Source organism: Alexandromys fortis, unplaced genomic scaffold (genome assembly GCF_014885135.2).
Source record: "Alexandromys fortis isolate MF-2015 unplaced genomic scaffold, M_Fortis_MF-2015_v1.1 scaffold_12, whole genome shotgun sequence".
In the NCBI taxonomy this organism is placed as follows: Eukaryota; Metazoa; Chordata; class Mammalia; order Rodentia; family Cricetidae; genus Alexandromys; species Alexandromys fortis.
Genome location: NW_026067937.1, coordinates 7,298,870 through 7,319,393, shown reverse-complemented (window position 1 = coordinate 7,319,393; position 20,524 = coordinate 7,298,870). Strand labels below are relative to the sequence as shown.

The 20,524-nt window shown below is 42.6% G+C and overlaps 1 protein-coding gene across 1 annotated transcript in view; it reads right to left on the bottom strand.

Moving 5' to 3' along the window:
- Positions 1–9,825: 9,825 nt before the first annotated feature.
- Trim44 (tripartite motif containing 44) overlaps positions 9,826–20,524 on the bottom strand; it is a 104,852-nt gene continuing 94,153 nt past the window's right edge. The window contains exon 5 of the mRNA XM_050146995.1: positions 9,826–14,285. Coding sequence (XP_050002952.1) covers positions 14,258–14,285 — 28 coding nt within the window. The 3' untranslated portion in view covers positions 9,826–14,257. The remainder of the gene's footprint in view (positions 14,286–20,524) is intronic.

Genomic DNA, 20,524 nt, shown 5'->3' with positions numbered 1-20,524 from the left:
CTAGATGTCCATCTTCCTTTCTGATGCTGAGTCTTTGCACTGAACCTGAAGCTTGCTGTATTAGCCAGACTGATGGGTCAAAGAGCTCTAGGTCCCCTCCTCTGCTCTTTCCCAGTACTGGGGTGACAGGTGAGTGGGCTCCCTGACATTTATGTGGGTGCTAGGGATGCCCACGTAGGACCTCAGCCTTGAATGACAAGCACTTTATCCACTGGGCCGTCTCCCCAGTCCTACCCCCCTTGATATCCAACTGCCAAGATTTGTCAAATGTGTACTAATGCAGGGGTAAGAAGAAGGCTTTTTTTGTTTTCCTACAATGGGGGGATCACTCTTGAAGGAGATTCGTAGATCACAGTCTCCCTTTAGGGTAGTTTGGGCTTAGATCTCTGTCCTCACTGCTAACCTCTGTTGCTAAGCACAGCTTGTAGGACACTCGGGTTTCCAATGTGTTCATACTCATTGCTCAGCGCACGTTCCAAGTCTATCAAGCAAGTGTCATCTCTCAAAGGCAAGGAAGAGGACTATGGAGGGTCAGGGGACAAAGGAGTGTTCAAGGACACACGTGGAGGGATCATGATAGGAAGGAGTCTGCAGCACGAGGGAAACCCCAAGACTACAATTCTTTCTCTTCTTGTGATCACTATTTCCTCTTCTTTAATGAAACTGGCATAAATTGAGGTCCGCTCCTACAAGATAAAACAGGATCCCAAAAAAGGTAGCACAGGGCAGGCCAAGGACAAGAAGAACCCAAGCACTCCTGCAGAAGAGCACAGCTCTTGTTTGGGGACAGGGGTGTTGGATGGCCCTCTGGATGATGGAAGCTGGAGGTGACAGTCATGAGGTTAGACAGAACAGGCAGACAGAGTACCTGTTTCCGTGTCTCACCTCGGTGTTGGCGGCAGTAGACAGCACACAAACCCGAAGAGCAGAGCAAAGGATGAGGAGAGCTGGAGGGGCAGCTCACTCCACATCCGTTTGAGGCCTCACAGACGACCTTTTCTTCCCCTCACAGGAGAACAGGCGAAGGTTTGCCGATGGCCAGAACTCAGGGTCTCCACCCACTTGGCCCATCCAAACCCATGTGTGACATGAGCCAGGGTATCTTTTGCTTAAGTCCCTCACTCTTTTCCTCTGCAGGGCTCAGATCTCTTCAGTTTGGCTTGAGTGACACAAATCCACTCTTCAGAGTAAACATAATCATCACTTCATTAGAACCCCAGAGAGGCTGTGACTGCAAGGAGAGCTGTGACTGCCAACCCAGATGGGAGATTTCAGAATACTACTGGCTAGGCCAGTGGGCAGTGAGAGGGCCACCCGTGGCTTTCTGCTCTGCTTCTCTGAGAGTCACAGCCTGTCCCCTCCTCATAGATATTTTTTTGTCATTAGAAACATATTACATAAATATTACTATGTAAAAACGCCTGCATGTGTCAAGGTTTTTAAAGAGGTATGTATCTTTTAAATATTTGTTTTTAAAATTATTTTTAATTATGTTTGTTTTTCTATGGGTTCCCCTCAGAGGTCCTCAGTGTTGGTGTCCTGGCCCTGGTATTACACACAGCTCACAGTTGTCTGGCAGTACAGGAATAAACTCTGCAGGAGCAGAATGTGCTCCTAACCACTGAGCCATTGCTCTAGCCCAGGTAAAGAGATTTTGGGAAATATAATTGGCTATCACTGAGTTTCTCTTCCAAAATACCCGCTTGACACATCACTAATGAATTTCTATAATAAGGTTATTATCCATAACTATCCGATCAACCTACTAGTTCATTTAACCTCTGCTTGAAGTGTCGTCTTCCTCCTCTCACAGCCTTGAAGCACCATGAAACGAAATGGTGAGCTCCTTCAATTTTAGGTCATACGTGGTGCTGTCCATACCTAAAACCAAATCCCCATGTGCACTGGCACAAACATTAATACAAAGATAAACACACACATTCACACATGTGCACACATACACACAAGTGACACCCCAAGTCCCTTGAGAAGTGTGCAACAGTGCAGCTGAACTCCACACTATCAACAGCTCTGCCCACATATACTACGATGAGTAAACTTCCCTGGAGAAAAGGGAGGAGGCGGCCAAGGATAGGGCGAGAGAGAGCGAAGCAGCAGACAGCTGTCCTTGCAAGCCGGGCTATTTATTCCTCACCATTGCTAAATCTCCTGTGACATTCCAGAGGGTCTGACAATCTCTAAAGAAAATACCACCCTTGTGTCTCCTTTTACACGGAAGGACATGAACTCTGCACCAGACAGCCTACGGCTGCATGTGGGGGAGTTGTGATCTGGGGCCACGGACGTTTCTGTGAGAGGAATGGCGTCCTGACTGAATTACCATACCAGTCAAACACACACACATACACATACACACACACACACACACACACACACAGTATATAGTATGTGATTAGTCTCTTGGGGTAAGGGAATGGAGGCACGAAAACTTCACATAAAAATGAGGTGGCAAAAATGACTCTCAAGAACGCCTCTTAGGGAAACAAGCGTATGTGGTTGCAAGATAGACGTTGAAAGCCATTTGGAAGAGGGTGGGGCGAGACCCCAGGATGAGCTGGACTGACAACAGATGGTTGCTAATGGTCTTCTAAAAAGGGGTTAGAGCTTTTGATTCTGGGTGTGGTGTGCAGGTGGGGCATAGCTGCAGTGACAAACTCCTCACGCTGCCTCCATCCTTTCCTTTAAATAAATGTTGATCTAATATGGCAAGAACAGCAGTTTGGAGGGGCGCACAGTCATTTGTCTTCCCGATGTGCACATATTTCCTCTGGACTTGAACACACACTCTCCAGCGCCTCCCACCCACATGCTGCTGCCTGTCACACCGAAGCTGTGTCTGAAGGTTCTCCCATGGCTTCAAGGATAACAATGCTAGTGAAGACATGGTAAGAGTTAATGGCCAGTGTTGTTAGAAGCCAGATGACAACACCCCTTCCTCTTTTTTTTTTCCTTCTGCTTTGTGGTGTTGAGGGCATTGCACATGCTGGGCAATTACTCTACCACTGAGCTCCATGCCCAGGCCCAACTCTCATCCTTATAACTGTGCAATCAGGCTCCTGGTCCAGAAAACAGATGTAAACTCAAACTGGGGTAAGGGGCCTGCCACCACCCTCAGCTTGCTTGGGATATTGGTAGAACCCTTAAACAGGCCGATGCTGTACTTTCTTGATACAAAATAAAACCCTAGACTGAAGCCTGAGAAAGAGTTTACCTGGGAGAGAATGGAAGATCCTCATCTTAGAAGACTCTACCTTATTTTAGGGGTATGGAGAAAGGCAAGGTGGCTTGAGACCACACAGTCCCTTGGAGGGAGAGTAAGGATGGGAGTTAGTTTTCTCAACTCTCTTCCTTGGTCTGCTAGGAGAAACAGGTGTCTGCTTGAGGTACCACCTGATTCAGACATTCAGCATCATGAGATAGTATCTGGAGAAATAGTGCATTTGAATGCTAGTCAGTCTATCCACAAAATGTCTGAATAGCTACTTTGTGTGAGGCAATTTTGTTAGCCCTGGTAACACAGCAGCCAACAATCCAACCTTCACAGGGCTCAAAAGAATAAACAAATACATGATAATCTGAAGTACTTAGATAGATGTCACTGGGTCCATGAAAGAGCCTGGAGGATCTCACAGCTGGACTGAGAAGTTGTGTGTGACCTAACGTTAACGATCTGTTCACCTATGTTTGTAAAGGGACTCCAGCGATAAGTGACTGTCAGTCCCGTGAGTAGTTATCAAAAGCTACCACGTCTAAAGGTTCACTGTGTGTTCCAGCACTGTACTAGTCCCTGTGCATCTACTACTTGTTTACTCCCTAAATGAGGAAAGAACAAAGTCAGTACTAGACCCAGGACTGCATCGGAAACCCAGGCTCAGGAGCAAGCTTCACTTATTTCACATTCCAAAGGCAAAAGACACACTTTGTTTTGTTTTTCTTAGCAATGCCACAGTTGTGTTATAAACAGCTCTTCGTGTTAACAGGCCTCCTCCCACCATTCCCAAAACTCCAGGTCTAAATTTTGCTTTTCCTGTCACGCCATCACTCTTCATTCCACTCCCTGGAGACTCTTCCCCACTCACACACAAAGTCAATTTCGTCACAGTAGCCAATGCTAGCCGTGTTTACACAGAGGGGAAGAGCGTGTTTTTATGAGTAGAGATTCTGTTTTGCTATTGTTACCTCCCAGGGGAAATAGAAATACCTTCTCTCTGGAGCTAGGCAGTGTGTGTGGTTTGGGAGCCGAAATGACAAAGGGTGGGTCCACACCACACCTTATTTTCTCTTCTGTGAAAGGATCTTACCTAGTTTTTTCTTCTAAACCAAATCCTCTTACTCTTGAACAATGACTCAAGCTGAAAAATTTCCCAAACATCTGAAAGCTGAGAATTTGTGCCTGGATTCCTTGAAGTTCATGGCTTCCAGATGGAGAGACTGGAAGAAGGGGCAGAGTAGCAGAAGGAGGTGTGTGGATGACGGACGGTGGAAGCCTGAACTCTGGATCACTTCTGACTTCCCTCTGCCATCTGACAGTGTGCCAGGCCTGAGGAGAGGCAGCAGTAGTCCCTCTGAGACTGTGCCAGCGATCATTAGGAAGTAAGTCGTCGTGAAACTGTCTTCCGAGGGCAGTGATGGGCTTCAGCAGCACAGTATGAAAGAATGCCTATGGCTTGACTATCACTGAACACTCCACATGGATTTTTGTCATCAGCCCACAGGTGGTGGATCTGCAGCCACAAGTGGTAGACCCAAGGGGCCTTCATTCTTTCCCCAGGTCTCGTCCTCTTGCCAGAGCTGGGGGAGGGCTTAGCAGACAGCTTTGAGTAAATAACAGGCAAGTACAGCTTCAACAACTGTGGCTAGGTATGTTTTTTTTTCTTTTTTTTCTTTTTTTTTTTGGTTTTTCGAGACAGGGTTTCTCTGTGGCTTTGGAGCCTGTCCTGGAACTAGCTCTGTAGACCAGGCTGGTCTCCAACTCACAGAGATCCGCCTGCCTCTGCCTCCCGAGTGCTGGGATTAAAGGCATGTGCCACCTTTAATCTTGGATCAGACAGGCCCTATCTTCCAGGGTAAATGGGTTCTAATTTACCTGTTAACAAATAGAATTGGTTTAAGTGTTGAAAAAGTAACGTTTTTCTTCTTTTCTTGTTGATATTTTGTTTTTGGAGGCGGGGTTCAGCTTATGTGAGCCCAGCCTGGACATGATCTCCTCTCTCCTCCTGTCATGAATGGAACTGAGAGACAAGATGTGAAGTGAAATCCATCAGACACAGAAAGATAAACACTGCCTTCTCATTCATAGGCAGGAACTAAAGAAGTGACTCTCGTAGAAAGAGTGCAGTAGAGGAACTAGAGGCTGAAAGGGCAGGGGGATACAGAGAGCTTGGGCACTGGGGACCAAAACACAGTTATTTAGGAGCAGTAAGTTTTGGTCTTTTGCATCACATAGGGGACGGTAGGTTAAACAATCTGCTGCCTATGTAACAGGAGAGAATGTCTACTTCTGTTGCTGTCAGAGGCTCATCTCTACCCCAAACCACTCTCCTCACGCTCCCGCCACGACCACTTCTTAGGTGCACGCTTCTACTGTGGTTCTGGCCTCTGGAATAGGTTGATTTTAATTCAAGGATATAGTCTTTACCTGGGTCCAAAAGGTCATTTAATGGTGGTGTGGGGGAAAATAGTAAGAAAAGTTACTTTCAGTTAACACTCCTCACCTCCAGATGTTGTAATAAAGTAGCAAGTAGCCAATAGGTTTATTTTTGGACTCAACATTCTCAAGACCAAGCAGAGCAGTCGGCCCCTTCTGAACCTGATCTCTGTGTGGGGCACAGAAGTGCTTTAAAGTGTCCATCCAGGCTTAGAGAATCAAGCAAGCAGAGAATTTTCTGCAGTGGCATGGCTGCCGACCTGTCTTACCCTGAGGTCTGAAGATATCACCTCTGCAAGTTGAATGGTGCCCAGAATTTGCAGGCTTTTTTGGAGTACGATACGAATCTGGGACCTGGGCCAGATAGTTTCATTGGGAAAATGTGGACAATTCCCACCTCCGTCCTTTTCTATTGCTGGCTATATGCTCCTAAAGTGAATTGGTATTTAATTTTTTCTGCTAAAAGTATACAAAATGCTGGTTGCAAAGAAATAATGAAAACCATTTATGTAAAAGGAAGATGGTTGATTAATATTAGTGAAAGATAAAACTCTGATCACAAACACAGCAAAAATCTATAGAAAAATCCTTGCCTGTGTGCCAAACGCAATGAAACCGATTAACACACCACTTCTATACACCATCAGTACAGTGTGTGCCTTTATAGTCATGTGGGATTCACTGGACAGAAAGACAGTTCTACCTGAACGCTCCTGGAAGTTTTAAGAAAATCTTTGGGTCACCAGATCAGGAACAGGGTACCCCAAAGTCCTTAATGAGCCACGAGAAATGAATTGAATTTTCATTCCAGGTCTTAGTATATGTACTCCATCAGAATTAGAAGTCAAATACCCTTTGGCTCATGGCTCCAACATAGATAAAGTTCTCTAGGGAGGCAATGGCATCCAACTCCATGCTCACTTTGCTTCTCAATTCTTTCTTCTCCTAGAACAACTAACCACCAGCATTCTAGCCTGGGATTGTGTTGACATTTGGGTTTATTCTTCTTGCAGCACAGATTGGAGAAGAAGAATTGAAACTCTGTTATTACAGGTTAAATTGTGTTACACTCAATTTGCAGAGTGTCTAGTTTCTTTTTTTTTTTTTCCTGGTACTTCTGATTTTGTTGTAATGACTATTGCCTAAAATAAATGGGCAATCGACAGAGGCTTAGGGATGCCTATGTGATTTTTATAATAGCAATATTTGTTGTTGCAGAATTTGACCTGTATTCTGGTTATTAGTTTTATTCTTCACATTGAAAACTTGGCACTACTATTGTTCACGCCATTCTATGCAAAGCACTGCGGCGTGAAAGTCACTTACAAAGCTTGGGGAGAGCTCTCTGCACATAAGAGCTCACGGCACAATGAAGCCTCGGCTAAGTGGATGCACATTTTGTTTAGTTAAATGTTCTGGATTGTCAACGGTTTATTCCTTTTAATCCCAAGGAGGTTTCTCTCCACCCCCATCTGTCATAAGCATTTAAAAACAGCTACTGTATAAATACTGACCATCTTTGACATCTTTTGTGTACATGTGATGCTTAGTTATTATTTTGAATATGATACAATGAGATTCTTTTGATACTAAGTGTCCTCTATACAGTGAGTTTTGGAGTCCACTTGACATTTTATCTTCTCTATTGCTGTCACTCTCTTCCTTCCTTGAATTTGATTTCTCTGGAAGTCTGTTTCCCTTCCTTAAATTCAATCTTCTGCAGGCAGACTTGGAAACTAATCAAATATTTAGGATTGTGTGCTGAGTGAGAACAGAAGCTCTGGGCAGGTGCCTGATGTTTGGATGTACGGCCTCCCTTGCACGTTTGCTTTCTGGTATTTATTTCCACTGGTAGAAGGCTTGGCTGCCTATTTCTTAGTTTTTAGTCATTTTTCAGTGGGTTGCACTTCTGCTAGGGTTTTCCCAGTTGTCTCAATTACTCATTCTCAAGCCATTTGTTTGGATTTTATGTTCAGGAACCACAAATAAATGAAGTTATCAGATGGCTGAAACTAGATGAATGAGTAGCAACTGAAACCTCAAATGGCATGAAGATTGTGGTCCTTTTTTATATGGCAAATGGTATACTGCGGCCATCTCAGACACAGAATAGTAAAACAGCTTCTCTTGACACCCTTTTCCAAGAACAAAAAGCAGGACTTCATCAAGCTGCTGGAGACATCTTCATGATGCTTAATTAGACTACAGGCTTTGTGTCAGAGCTGGCTGACACTGGAGATTCTAAGTTCACAGTCAAAGCAGCCCTGATGCTGTCGTCTGGTGATTCCATTATTTATGGCCTTGAAATGGAGGTAAGGCTAGTCTAATAGTTTCCCTCCTTCCTAAAGCACAGCTCTTGGTCTGAAGAGGACTGCAATATCTTTAGTCTTTTTCTCACTTGTTCTGTTTTTTTAGCTGTATAAAGCAAGAGCTAAAAAAGGCTCAAGTTATTTGTCCAAGACTGACCTGCATGGAAGGTGTGCCAGGGGCAACATGATGTCTTTATCAATACCAGGTGGAGTCAGCAGAGCTAGGAGTGAAGAGTGGACACCATAGTCTGACAGCCGGGCTACTTAAATCCTGGCTCTCTGTTTATTAAAATAAATCTTGGTTATAGTACTTAAATCTCTAAATATGATCTCTGAGCAATAAAATGAGAGATCATAGAGTTAGTGCTTTGAGCATTAAATAAGGCAATGTGAAAAGCAACGAGGAGAGTCCCTGGCCCAGACAAAGAGATCACTAAATGGTAGATATTACTGTTAACAAAATAAATGTTTTAACACTGGAAATTGCAATATTTAACAGACACTCAGTGCAGCCACGCTTCAAACAGTCTTGTTTCTCATGGATTTGCTGTCGTTCTCTCTTGCTGAAAGGCTGGTAGCTGACTTTCTGTTCAGAATATCTCGCTCTGGCGCCTTGTGAAGAGCAGGAGAAAGTCCAGACAAGGTGCAATTTCACTTTTTTATGAGCCTAAAGGAAATGAGGCTACATGTAAGTGCAATCAAGAAATGATCAATTAAGAAAAAGGAGCTGTGTAAAGGAAAGATAATAAAATAAAGGACCAGGGCAGCGGGATGCAGTATTGAGGAGAAAGATGGTACAGTGAGCAGCAGAGCAGCGGGATGCGGTGTTGAGGTGCTGCACCAGGAAGCAAGGGTGAAGACCTTCCAATACACTTTGGTTTGAAATGCTGGAGACTACCAAGTGCTCTGGCGCCTGGCAATGCTACCCACTCAACCCCCAGCAGAGGAGGTGCCCTCAGCAACTGGGGAGGAAGTGGGACATAATGATTGCTCCAGGAGACAATCTTCTGCTCTGGGGCTTTAACCCAGCTCGGCTTATTGGGTGACCGTGTGAAGACCAGGAGATATTACAGACAAGATGCAGTTTCACTTTTTTTTATGAATCTAAAGGAAATGAGACTACATGTACGCAGAATCAAGAAGTGATCAATTAATCAAAGTTCTCATAGTACCAGGTAGAATGACTTAATGAAGACACATTTGAGAAAAGGAAATTAGAACAGGATTCACAAATACCAGGTGGCTTTCAGGATTTTGAAACTTTAAGTTTTATGCTTTTGGGAAGGCTTGCATTTTCAGATCCGCATAGTTCTAGCATCTTCACATTTGGCTACTGAAGGCCTGAGCACACGACTCCAGATTTCAGTACATCAGTTGGCCCTATGTGCAAAGCCAGCCTGAAATGAGTTTACTTACAATTTAATTCTCTCATCAATTATATTCAAATAGGTACCTTCAACGTTCCACAGGGATGGCTCTGCTAGCTTAGCTATAATTTGATCAAGGGTGCTGCTTAGTTTTTATTTCTAAAGAACATTTGTCACAGACTAAATTTTGATCTTACTTCTAGTTAATCAAAGTTGTAAAGTTGTAAGTGGTGTTTGAAAAGATCACAGGAGTAAATACCTTATAATCTATCCACATATCTAATTTAATCCAATCTAGGCACTGTTATAAATTATAAAATGCTCTGCCACCTTCCAGAAGTCTCCTAAGGAAGGCACTTTAGGAAGTCAGGTGTAAATTAGGTCCCCAAATCTAATAACACAAACACCATAGCTAAGCATGCATATCGTCATGAATATTTACACCTAGCAGGGGCCTTTGTGCACCACTCTGAGAGACAAATGGTATTTCCAGTAATAGTTTATTGATTTCCAAATGCACAGGGGCGCCAAGTCCGAACATCCTGGGATAGCAGTAAATCTCTCTTACAAAATAATTTACAGTATGAAAATGATATACTGAAACATTAACTCAGATATGTAATTCCCTTGAAAGATTGAGTGTTCCCTTGTTTAGTGTACAGGGAGGAAGGGGAAGATGACTAAGGAGGGAATGTGACTGTACATGAAAACAGGCAGAAGACAATGGATTCGTTGGTTCTACCCACTCACGCATTGTGGCCTGTCACTGTAAGAAGACTGGTCAGGTTTAACTTCCACAAAGTATAAATCACTGGTCCCCTCAAAGTCAGTCACATCAAGTCCAGTATGGACTCTGGCTGCTTCTCTGCACCTTCAAATGTCTTCATTTATTTTCACTTTCTTGTTCTGGCCCAAGTTCTGGTGTTTCTGATGAGTTCTCAGCCTCACATGGTAATGTGAGACCAAGTGATCCAAATGATCTGTTTTCTTGGCAAACATTCAGTTCCTATGGCTCCTGGAATTCCATAGGGTGAAGGCTTCAGAAACACTGCTAAGTGAAGGCAGTGTCAGTAAGATCTGCAATCCCCCTTGTAGGCCTGTTCCCTTAGAGTAGGGCCGCACTTGATTTACAATGGGATTTCTGTCTTTAAAAACACAAACAAAAAAATCTAGATGACAGCCCACAGTAAGCATGCAACCAATTTACTGAAAAGCATGTACTGAACAGCTATTACACAAGAGTATTCTATCAGGAATCAGCAGGACATTTTCTTTGTGGGGAGATAGGACTTCCTAGACCTCTGACTACTACAAGGTTATAAATTGTACAACTGTACACTCAGGCCCAAGTGAAGTGACCAAAATGATCCAAGTCACCAAAATGACAGGGCATCTAAATTTTACATGTTATTAGACATGGTGGAAGGGGGCTGGGGTGCAATTTCCTTCCTAGCTGTCACCTTGGCTCTTTTTTAAAAGTTGACACCTACCACTAGGGGCTCTTCTGGAAAGCCAGCACTCACACTCCAATGATCTGGTATGGAGCTACAAGAAATCTTTGTGGTGGTATATAGGTATATAAGATCACCAGGGGCAGTTGTGAGTCTCACTTAACTATTAAATAATAGTATGTGCATGTGTGTATAAATCTCTCATTTACACCCCCCCACCAGGTAGAGAGTCCAAAGTCAGTGATTTGAATTGGCACCTTCTCACAGAGTACAGAATATGGTAGCTGAGTTTACTAAAATATGAGGATTTGCTTTTCTATAGCAATGAAGCAGGAGATATTGAAGACTATTGTCACCTTCACTATGTCTGAAAACTTTACCCTCTTGAAGGCCAAATCCCTTTTTGTTTCTTTTGTGGGGATGACAATGAAAGAAAATGCTTCTAGAAGGAAGCTCAAGTTAATGAGTACTTACAATGTCTACTAACAAAGAGGAGTAAGGTCATCTTGATGTCTTTGAAAAATGGTTTATAATGTGAACGGGCATAACTGCACTGGAAAACTGAAATCTTTTCCTCTCTCTGGATTTGTAGGTGAGACATGGAATGGGGCAGAGTGCTGACTGCAGAGAGGGAAGAGAATTCTGTGTTCAGAATGGTTCCAGCATTTCCTAGCAACTACAGACAAGAGACATGTCCTCAGCACATTTACAGAGAGCCTGGCTCATAGCCTGTCCTCAGGTTACTTCCTTTTCCTGGCTGTCAGAGCTGAGAAGTCAAACATTTCTTGGAACTGTTCTCAAAAAGTCAACATTCAGAAGGTTGTCAGGACTTGCTGTGGGTACTCAACTCATTTTTGGAGACATCCTTTACCTGAATCACTTGATGATTTCTCCTAGGGATCCGGGTCAACTCTGCTTTCCAGTCAATCAGGACACACACAAATCTAACTCACACTGACCTGGAAGGCAAGAAGCTTCCTCCTGAGGGGCACAAGGCCAAGCAGCAGGTCCTAGCTCTGAGGATGAAGCTGGCACCACTGCAGAAAGCATCCTAGTTCTTACACTGATAAATGCTACCACGGAAACTTAGGGATCTGGGCAGGCAGAAGCTGCTGTGCTGTGTTTAATTTCCTGGTTAAAATCTTACCAGGTGCTGGAGACAGCAGGAGCCCATAAGCAAATCTGAAACCCTTTCTAAAGAAACAGGAAAGCTTTCCTTGAAGATTCCAGACAGATGATAATTCATAGAGACAGGTTGGCAAATATTTTTATAGTTCTGTTTATAACCACTACATAAATGCTTGGATTTCCCAAATACTGATATAATAATAGCATGATTAGGTGTGAAAAGCCAATGATCTGTCCATTGGTAATACAAGGTCAACATGTAAAGATCAAACAATGATTACTGGGGAAAGACAACACAAGCTTCCAAAATCTGAAGTATTTTCAATCTTATGATTTTCTACATTTTTTCTAGAGTAGGTTTGGTCCTTTGTAAAGAATTTTTAAAACAGAATATCATTGGAGGTTGTTAACTCAGGGTGTATTAAATTCTCCAGTCTTTGCAGACAGATAGTAAAGGATCAAAATTGTCTAAGTTATCTACTAGCCACCAGTTTGTGAATGAATATATATATGCTAATTTTAAACTCCTCCCTCCCGACACCCTTATATGTGTATTAAGCTAGGGTAATCCTAACCTAGAGCATACAGGCTTAGCAGTTTCCTGGCCTCAAAGGAACAAATCATTTTATAGCATGCACAGGATTGAACAATGATATAAATAGGACCCTACAGTAAGCATGTGCTGATTCTGCTCAGAACTATCCTGTACACACATTAGCTGCCCCTTAAGCTTTGTGATAAGTATACAGGTTATAGGCAGGCAAGCAGGCAGGCAAGAAAAGGGGGATTTCCCCCAAGGCAGACTTCTTGGATCTACCTCAGAGACACTGAAAGTCTAGAGCTTGGTCAACAGCAACCGCAAGGTTGCTTGAATACAATTCAAACAGAATCTCAGTGTTAACATGGAAATACCATACAAGCAGAGGGAGGGAACACACTGCCCACCTGTAAACGAGTGTTACCTTCCAAGTCTCCTACCTTGTATCTCTACAGTGTAAATGTATGAACAGTCTCTTCTCTAACAACTGTTTGTTCTATTACAACACAATGTTATCCCCTGGCTTTAAATCATTTGGTAAGAAAAACTCATGTCTCGAGAAGATTGTGTGTGTGTGTGTGTGTGTGTGTGTGTGTGTGTGTGTGTGTGTGTGTGTGAGCTTGCAGTTGGGTATCTCCCAATACACCACTGCTTCCTTGACCCTGAAAAGTGTGGTTGTAAGAACTGTGACCTGGAAATTGGAGAAGGCCAAGAAATGCAGCCCTGGGGCATGCCTGCTCATGCTACATGGGAGGGGAGAGCTGGGGTGTGGGAGGTGAACTGAAGGCCTGCTGCAGGGAGAAGGAGGATTCCAATTGTAGGAAAGAGAGGGAATGTTTGCTGGCAGATGGATCTGAATCCAGTCAGCCAGCGAGTGGCATGGATTCTCATCACAGTGCACTGAAGCGACCTTAGGCTAACCTGGGGGTGGAACTGGTAAATTTTACAGTGACAATTCCCACCTGGCGATATACATGCTAGTCTTCTATGTTGTGACAGACATAGTAGTCCATACAGCTAGCCCAAGAATTCAGGTTCTATCAGACACTTTAGTGACAATTTGGAAAATTTGGGCAATCTGAATTCTGAAACACTGATTTCAACTTTTAATCAGATTTCTTTGTTCTTTTCCCATCACTCTCCTTAAAGTCATTTTCTTTCTACCTCTTCAATCACTTTTCCCATTTCCTCAGCACTGAATTATGAATCTGAAGTCCTAGATAATACCATATACTAAAAATATCTTCTTTCTAGCTCTGGACTCTTTTTTCAACCCCATGTTCCACCCAGTTGCTCTAATGCCTTTCACAAAGGCAGGACTGCACTATGAGAGACTGTCTAAGGAGCCAGTGCGGCCCTGCTTGGCCACAATTGCTGTAAGCTTCAGTATAAACCAAGTGGGTTTTCTGTTTGCAGGTAAGGAAAAAACTTATTTCCTGTCAAGATATTCTAGAACCTTCCTAAGAAAGTGATACTGTTGACTTGCACAATATTCCAGGGGTTGGCTTTCCTGAGTAAGTAAATTCAAAAGCAGCCTTTGGGGAGTTGCCTGAAGAGCCTCCAAGTTGATCAAAGGGGCTCTTCCCATGACCTACCACAAGAGAACAAGAAGCACACAGTCAGTACTCATAAAACTTGTTGTCTCTTGGCGACGTGTGTGCCTGCTGTGGATCTGGGGACATATCCAGTGGAAGAAGTTTGTTGCCAGGCAGCTTTCACAGATATCAGAAGCCATTACATACACGCTGTCACATACACACAGGGAAGGGGTGTTTTCCACGAGGAATGGTTCGTCTTCATGTGTCCTCTTCTTCACTGGCACCACTATGAAAGAAAGGGAGAGGCATGTGAGTTCAGACATCAACCACAGGAAGGGAGGCAAGACAATATACAGGCTGATGAGCTCGTGCTACTGGTCAGTAGAGCAATAGGAAGTGCCTTTGTTTTTTTGATTTCTGATTTCTAAATTTAACCATAGTGATCATGAAAATTAAAAACTTACTATCTTGGGTTGTGAAAGGATCAAATAAGAACATGTGTAAAATATACAGTACCCAGTATACTGTGATTAAGTAAAGAAGTAAGAGGCATCACGAGACTTAGAATTTTAATGAGCAAAATAAACTGCTGGCAGAAATCAGGAGTTTGATTTCCTTTAGGTGTTAGGCCACCTATTATTAGTCAGAAAAATAAGAAGCAGCAATTAATGGCATTCTGCCCTGGTGGAGCCAATGTCTTGCCCATGCCGCAAAGTTAAGTCTCCAGAAAGTACTCTACCTCATCAGGACACCGGATCATTCTCTGTGTACCCTCTTTCCTTCACTCCTATCACATTCTATAGTTTGATATTTATTCTCATCCCCTTCTACTGAAGTAAATAAGGGTAGCATTAATACTATTTTACCAATGACTACACATCTAGAAGTTGCACAATGAACACACAAAAGTGCTCAATAAAATGACTTCCAAAAACAACAGAAAGGGTGGGAGGAACTGATGCAACCAGAAGATTCCAGGGTCAGTGTTTCAGTGCCAAAACCAAGTGCACAGTTCCAAAGGTACAGCTACTACTTCAGTTGCTCGGATGTAAGCACCACTGGTTCTGGGAAAAGGCAGCAGGGGTGAGCACCCTTACAGAAAGGCAAAAGCAGCAGACCTGCCTTGGCACTCTTCATTCACTTCTAGAGGTCACCGATTCAAACACAGACAAGAGACAACATGATCTTCTGCTTACTGAACCTGAACACAGAAATATCATGACCCGGAACTCGGCTGTTCACCCAGTCTTTCTATTACTCCTCACTACAATCCCAGGATACTGGAAGTATTATTTTCTATATTGCCCAGAAAGTGAAGCTTGGTGAGATTAAGAACCTAGAGTTCTTTGAGATCAAGGTTTAATTTTGGCTGGAAGTCCAAAGTTTCAAGCTAGTAGAGACAGAAATGGTTTATAATGTATTAGCTTCCAGCTATGACCTAGAAAGTTCTCAGAAAGGATTACCTTTGTCTACATAAATCTGTGCTCTTTGTTTCCATCTGGAGAAAGAGTTGAGAGAAAATATTCTAGCAGTGGGGTTCTAGTACTTCCAAGGTACAAACACTTAAGACATGGGCCTACAGATTAAGGGGAGTGTGCTCTAGAAGCCGGAAGAGTCAAGGCAGTAACATGCCACATCAGAATTCTGCTCTACTTGTTTCCTATTGGCTGTCCAGTCATGAGATAAAGGGTGCGTGTAGGCAGGGCTGACCAGAGGACTGCTATTAGAGCAGTATTTGGTGGCATCTGTCCCAAAGGGAACAAAGGGTCTTTTATGAAAAGACTGTAGCCAGAATCAAAGCACAGATAAAACTGGCCCCATATTTTCCCCCTTGTATTGAGAGCAAGCTCTTTTTGTTTCTCTGCCAGCCTTCCTTCTAATATGAGAGGACTGATGGTGACTGTGCCCTTTCCTTAAGCTGCAGTTCACTTTCCAGCATTCTTGAGATAAAGCTCTCATGAACCTACTGAAATTCATTCAGAGTTTTGTCTATGTGTCCCTTTGTCTGAGAAAGGCCATAATTTTCATCATAGTTTCAAAGATGTCAACCTCAAACTGAGAATATCAAATCATACACAATTTCTTTTCAGTTTGATACAGGGTTTCTCTGTGTAGCCCTGGCTGTCCTGAAACATCTAGACCAGGCTGGCCTTGAACTCAGAGATCCACTTGCCTCTGCCTCTCATGTGCGGGGATTAAAGGTGTGCACCACCACCTGGATCAGTGTTCAGGTTTTTACTATAAAACTGTATAAAACTTGGAGTAGTTCAGGGAAAAGGTCAGAGGTCTTTACTGACAAAATCTATTCTCATTACCCCAAGAGATATCTGTTCCTGGGCCTGAAAGATAAGATTCTCTCACTGTTTAGAGCAGGAGACCCTGTGATTCTGATATATACCATTTATTGATTTCTTCAACTGCTAAATATTTACTGATTATCTACTGTGTGTTAGGCTGGATGTCAGAAGGACACAGTAGTCATCCACACAGATGCCACAGCTCTGGTGTGATGGGGGCTCAGGAGATATTTTTGTTTTGTTTTTAAAGAAAAAAAAAAGCATATTTTCATAAAACAACCTGTTTCTCATGATAATAATAAAAAGAAACGTGTAGCACAGGTACCCAGTTGGTATATGAGGTCTCTTCTGGTGGGTTACTCATCGTGAGAGGCATCTCCTTTCTTTTCCATTCTGCTTTCTTATTACATGAGCATATGTTCAAACGACCTTATCTGAAATGCCTTAAAATCTCCGTAGTTCCTCTCCAGGTACCATCTGCTTCCACAGAAACACCTACTTGTCATACAGAGATCTAGAACTGGACTGGGGATTGCAGGTTACAGAGATCTTTCAAGGTGTCTGTTTAATGTATCAATATCTAATGAATGAGGGGCATCAGGCAGACAGCCATTCTCTTCATTCTACTGAGGTCTTTAAGAAGTGAGTACCATTATACAATGACCCAAGGTCATGGAACTGTTGAGGGTTAAGTCATGGAACTGTTGAGGGTTAAATTCTTAGCGAATCTCACTTTTGCAGGGTAGTGCTACATATCTTGCAGTGTTACAGACATACTTTTTATATACACATGATTAAAGGAGTTGTACCCTTCTTTTAAAAATGAAAATTCAAAATTTGCCTACTTCTAACGTTCCCTCAATACCTTTGTTTTGGCACCTGAAACAATTATATTTTAGATTAAACATGTTATTTCTAAATTTCCTTCAGATAGTTGAGATGAAAACAGTTTTTTAAAATGTGTATGTGGGGTGTGTGTATGCCTCTGTGTGTGTTTCTGTGTAATCATGGAGGCCAGAGGTTGATGTTGGGTGTCTACCTCTATAAATCTCCACTTTATTTTTGAGACAGTCTTACACGGAACCCAAAGCTTACCATTTCATCTAGAATAAATGTCAGCAAGCCTATGACATCTGCCTGTCACCACTCATCCCCCAATACTTGGGCGATAGACATGAAATGTCAACACAGTTTTTATGTGAGCTCTGAGTGTCCTAATTTAGGTCCCCCGGCATTTGCTGGTCCTCATGCATTGAACCATCTTCCTGGATAGGTTTATGTATCTTTTTACTGAATGACAACTTCAAAGCTAAGGAAATACAGGGATTGAACATAAAGTTTCATGGCTCTGACCATTCTAAGCAGGTTTCTAGAAAAATTGTTCCTTGTCAATGCTAGTAACAGTAGGGCACTGAGTAGCGTGGATTAGTTAGGAGGCTTCTGCTCATTGACTGGTCTGGACTGAAGGTAGCTGATTTAGAAATAGTAGTCTTAAAGCTGTAGTGAACATTCCCTGGTGTATATAACGACTTTCCAAAGATGACTTGCGTATGGATAAGCATTAGAACAATTTGCAAGTCTTTAATTTCTATGTATCTTCTTTCCTAAAAGTGATAATCTCAAGAACATGGGGTACAGGTTTTCTTTGTAGCCAGGTCCATTTTCAAAATCTTCTCACTCCCACTTGAGGAAAGATATACACACCTGTCTACACACTGCATTGCAGAGGCTTTAAAAAGATCCCATGAAAGCAGGGTAAGAAATAGTAAGACATTATTCTCTATTACATCTATATAGGCAGTAGCTTATCTCTATGTTTCACTAAGATTTAAACTCAGAAGACTGCTGTCACAAGGTACTAGTATGTTTATTTGAATTGGATATAAATGAAATCATATCTAACAGAAAGTGAGTGTGATTTGGCTGGCTAATTTGGGTGTAAGAAATGGATCTGTCAATTAGATTATATAGTGAATATTGTCTGTAAATTTACTAAGTTTGTGATGCCAGTTTTGGCAAAAGCATACATAAAATGATATGGACACTACATGATAACGAGCAGTCACATCCTTTCTAATTAGCTATACTTGACCCAAAACTTAAGGAATTAACTTAAAGGAGGGCAAGGAGGCACACATTTTTTCCTATATTTCTTTAAGGGATGCAAAACCAGAACATTTAACTAAAGGAACTAGGAGCACCTAAATTCCAAATGGGATGGTGGTGTGAGATTTAGCAGCTCTCTGTCTAGGGTCAGGGTCTGTGGGAACAGAATGGGGCCAAGGAGTCCCAGGTAGTATAATGAATGCTGTGTCCTCTTCTAAGACTTGGGCATACTGAGATAGCCCTGCTATTTGCTGTGGCACCTATAGATGTAAGCTGGGAGAAGATACAAGGCCCAGTCACACTCAACCCCAACCACCTACTGAAAGAAGGTTGCCATGCAGGAGATAATCCTGACAAATCCATACAGACAGGTGGCTCAGCTTTGCAGCTTGGCTCAGAGTTGAAGGGGTTTGAGAGGAAGTTAGTATCTGATATGGTAGGCACTCTGAGATCACAAACGTCATAGTTTCTGTCCCTATGTAATTGGTACCGCTTGTTCATCACCACTGAGTTCACAGCCACTTACTAATTAACCATTGCTCTAAAAGAATTATTCAACTCAAGAGAATAGAGAAATTAAGAGATATTAACACTGAGGAGGGAAAAGGAAGGAGGAAGGCTAGATTTAGTATTTTTTTAAATTAGACCATATAGGCACTGCACAAAAATCTAACTGGGAAGCCCTGAGCTTTCAGTATTTCAGTAGTTTAGTAAGTATGTCAGCTATGTGTGGGGGCGGGAGTGGGGCGGGATGGACCACACACTCTGATCCAGGAGCTTTCCTCCATGCCTCACTTGCCCCTACAGCCTGGGCAGAAAGGAACCGGAGCTGTTGTGCTGTTAAGTATGGGAACTTACTAGTCTTAACCTGGGGAGCAGGTTAGGTATAAATATAAAAGAAAGTAAAATGTTCTTAAATGTCATGGGTCTAAAAAGTGTACGAGAAGACTGGCATTCAAGTTCAGGTTCTGCTATGTGATTCTGGAACATTTTCTCATTTGAGAAAGTGGAATAGCCTGAGTGATAAATATAATTTAGGAAAACTCCAAAACAGATAAAGCTAAGCTCCTCTGTTGAAATAAGAGCGGCGGGGCTGCGTCCCCAACACCCCGGCCGCTTGGCTAGCTTATGCCCGAAATAACAACACACAAACTGTATTCATTTAAGAACTGCTTGGCCCATGAACTCTAACCCTTACAGGCTAATTCTCGCACCTGGACTAGCCCATTTCTAATGATGTGTGTAAGCACCCCAAGGTGCGCTTACCAGGAAGATTCTAGCCTATGTCCATTCTGGGTTCAGAGCCGAGAGGAGCTTCATTGCATGCATCTGCCCTGGAGATCGGAGCATGGCGTCTCTCAGGAAGCAGAGCAGAGTCTGACCTCACTTCCTCTTCCACCCAGAATTCTATTCTGTTTCCTCCTCCCATCTATCTTTTAACCTATCAGGGCCAAGGAGTTCCTTTATTGCTTAACCAATGAAATCAACAGATTGATATATGACACTCCCACATCACTCCTCTCCAAATTAAGCCCTTTTGAGTTAATTAACTGGCTCTTATTTGTAGGGCTTTTCTACTCTCATGCCCCTCCCCTTTCCACCTTTTCTATCCATCCTGAAGGCTGGTCAAGTTCTACCATCTGTTTTCCTAGCTGGGCCCAAACACTGGGTTGATCAGTACCTAGAACAGCCTGAAGAATAAGCTCTGATCTCAGCAAAATCTTCATGGTTTCTACTTCTCTGGTGGTTCTTTAGAAAGTAAGGCTGCCAACATCAAACTAAATGGAGAGAAACTGACAGTGATCTCACTGAAATTAGGAACAAGACAAGGTTGTCCACTCTCTGCATATCTATTCAATATAGTTCTTGTGGTCCTAGCTAGAGCAATAAGACAACAAAAAGATATCAAAGGGATACAAATCGGAAAAGTAATCAAACTCTATTTGCTGATACGATAGTTTACATAAGCAACCCAAAAAATTCTATCAAGGAACTTCTACAACTCATAAATACTTTCAGTAATGTGTCAGGATATAAGATTAACTAAAAAAAAAAAAATCAGTAGCTTTCCTGTACACAGATGATAAATGGGCTGAGAAAGAAATCAGAGAAACATCACCCT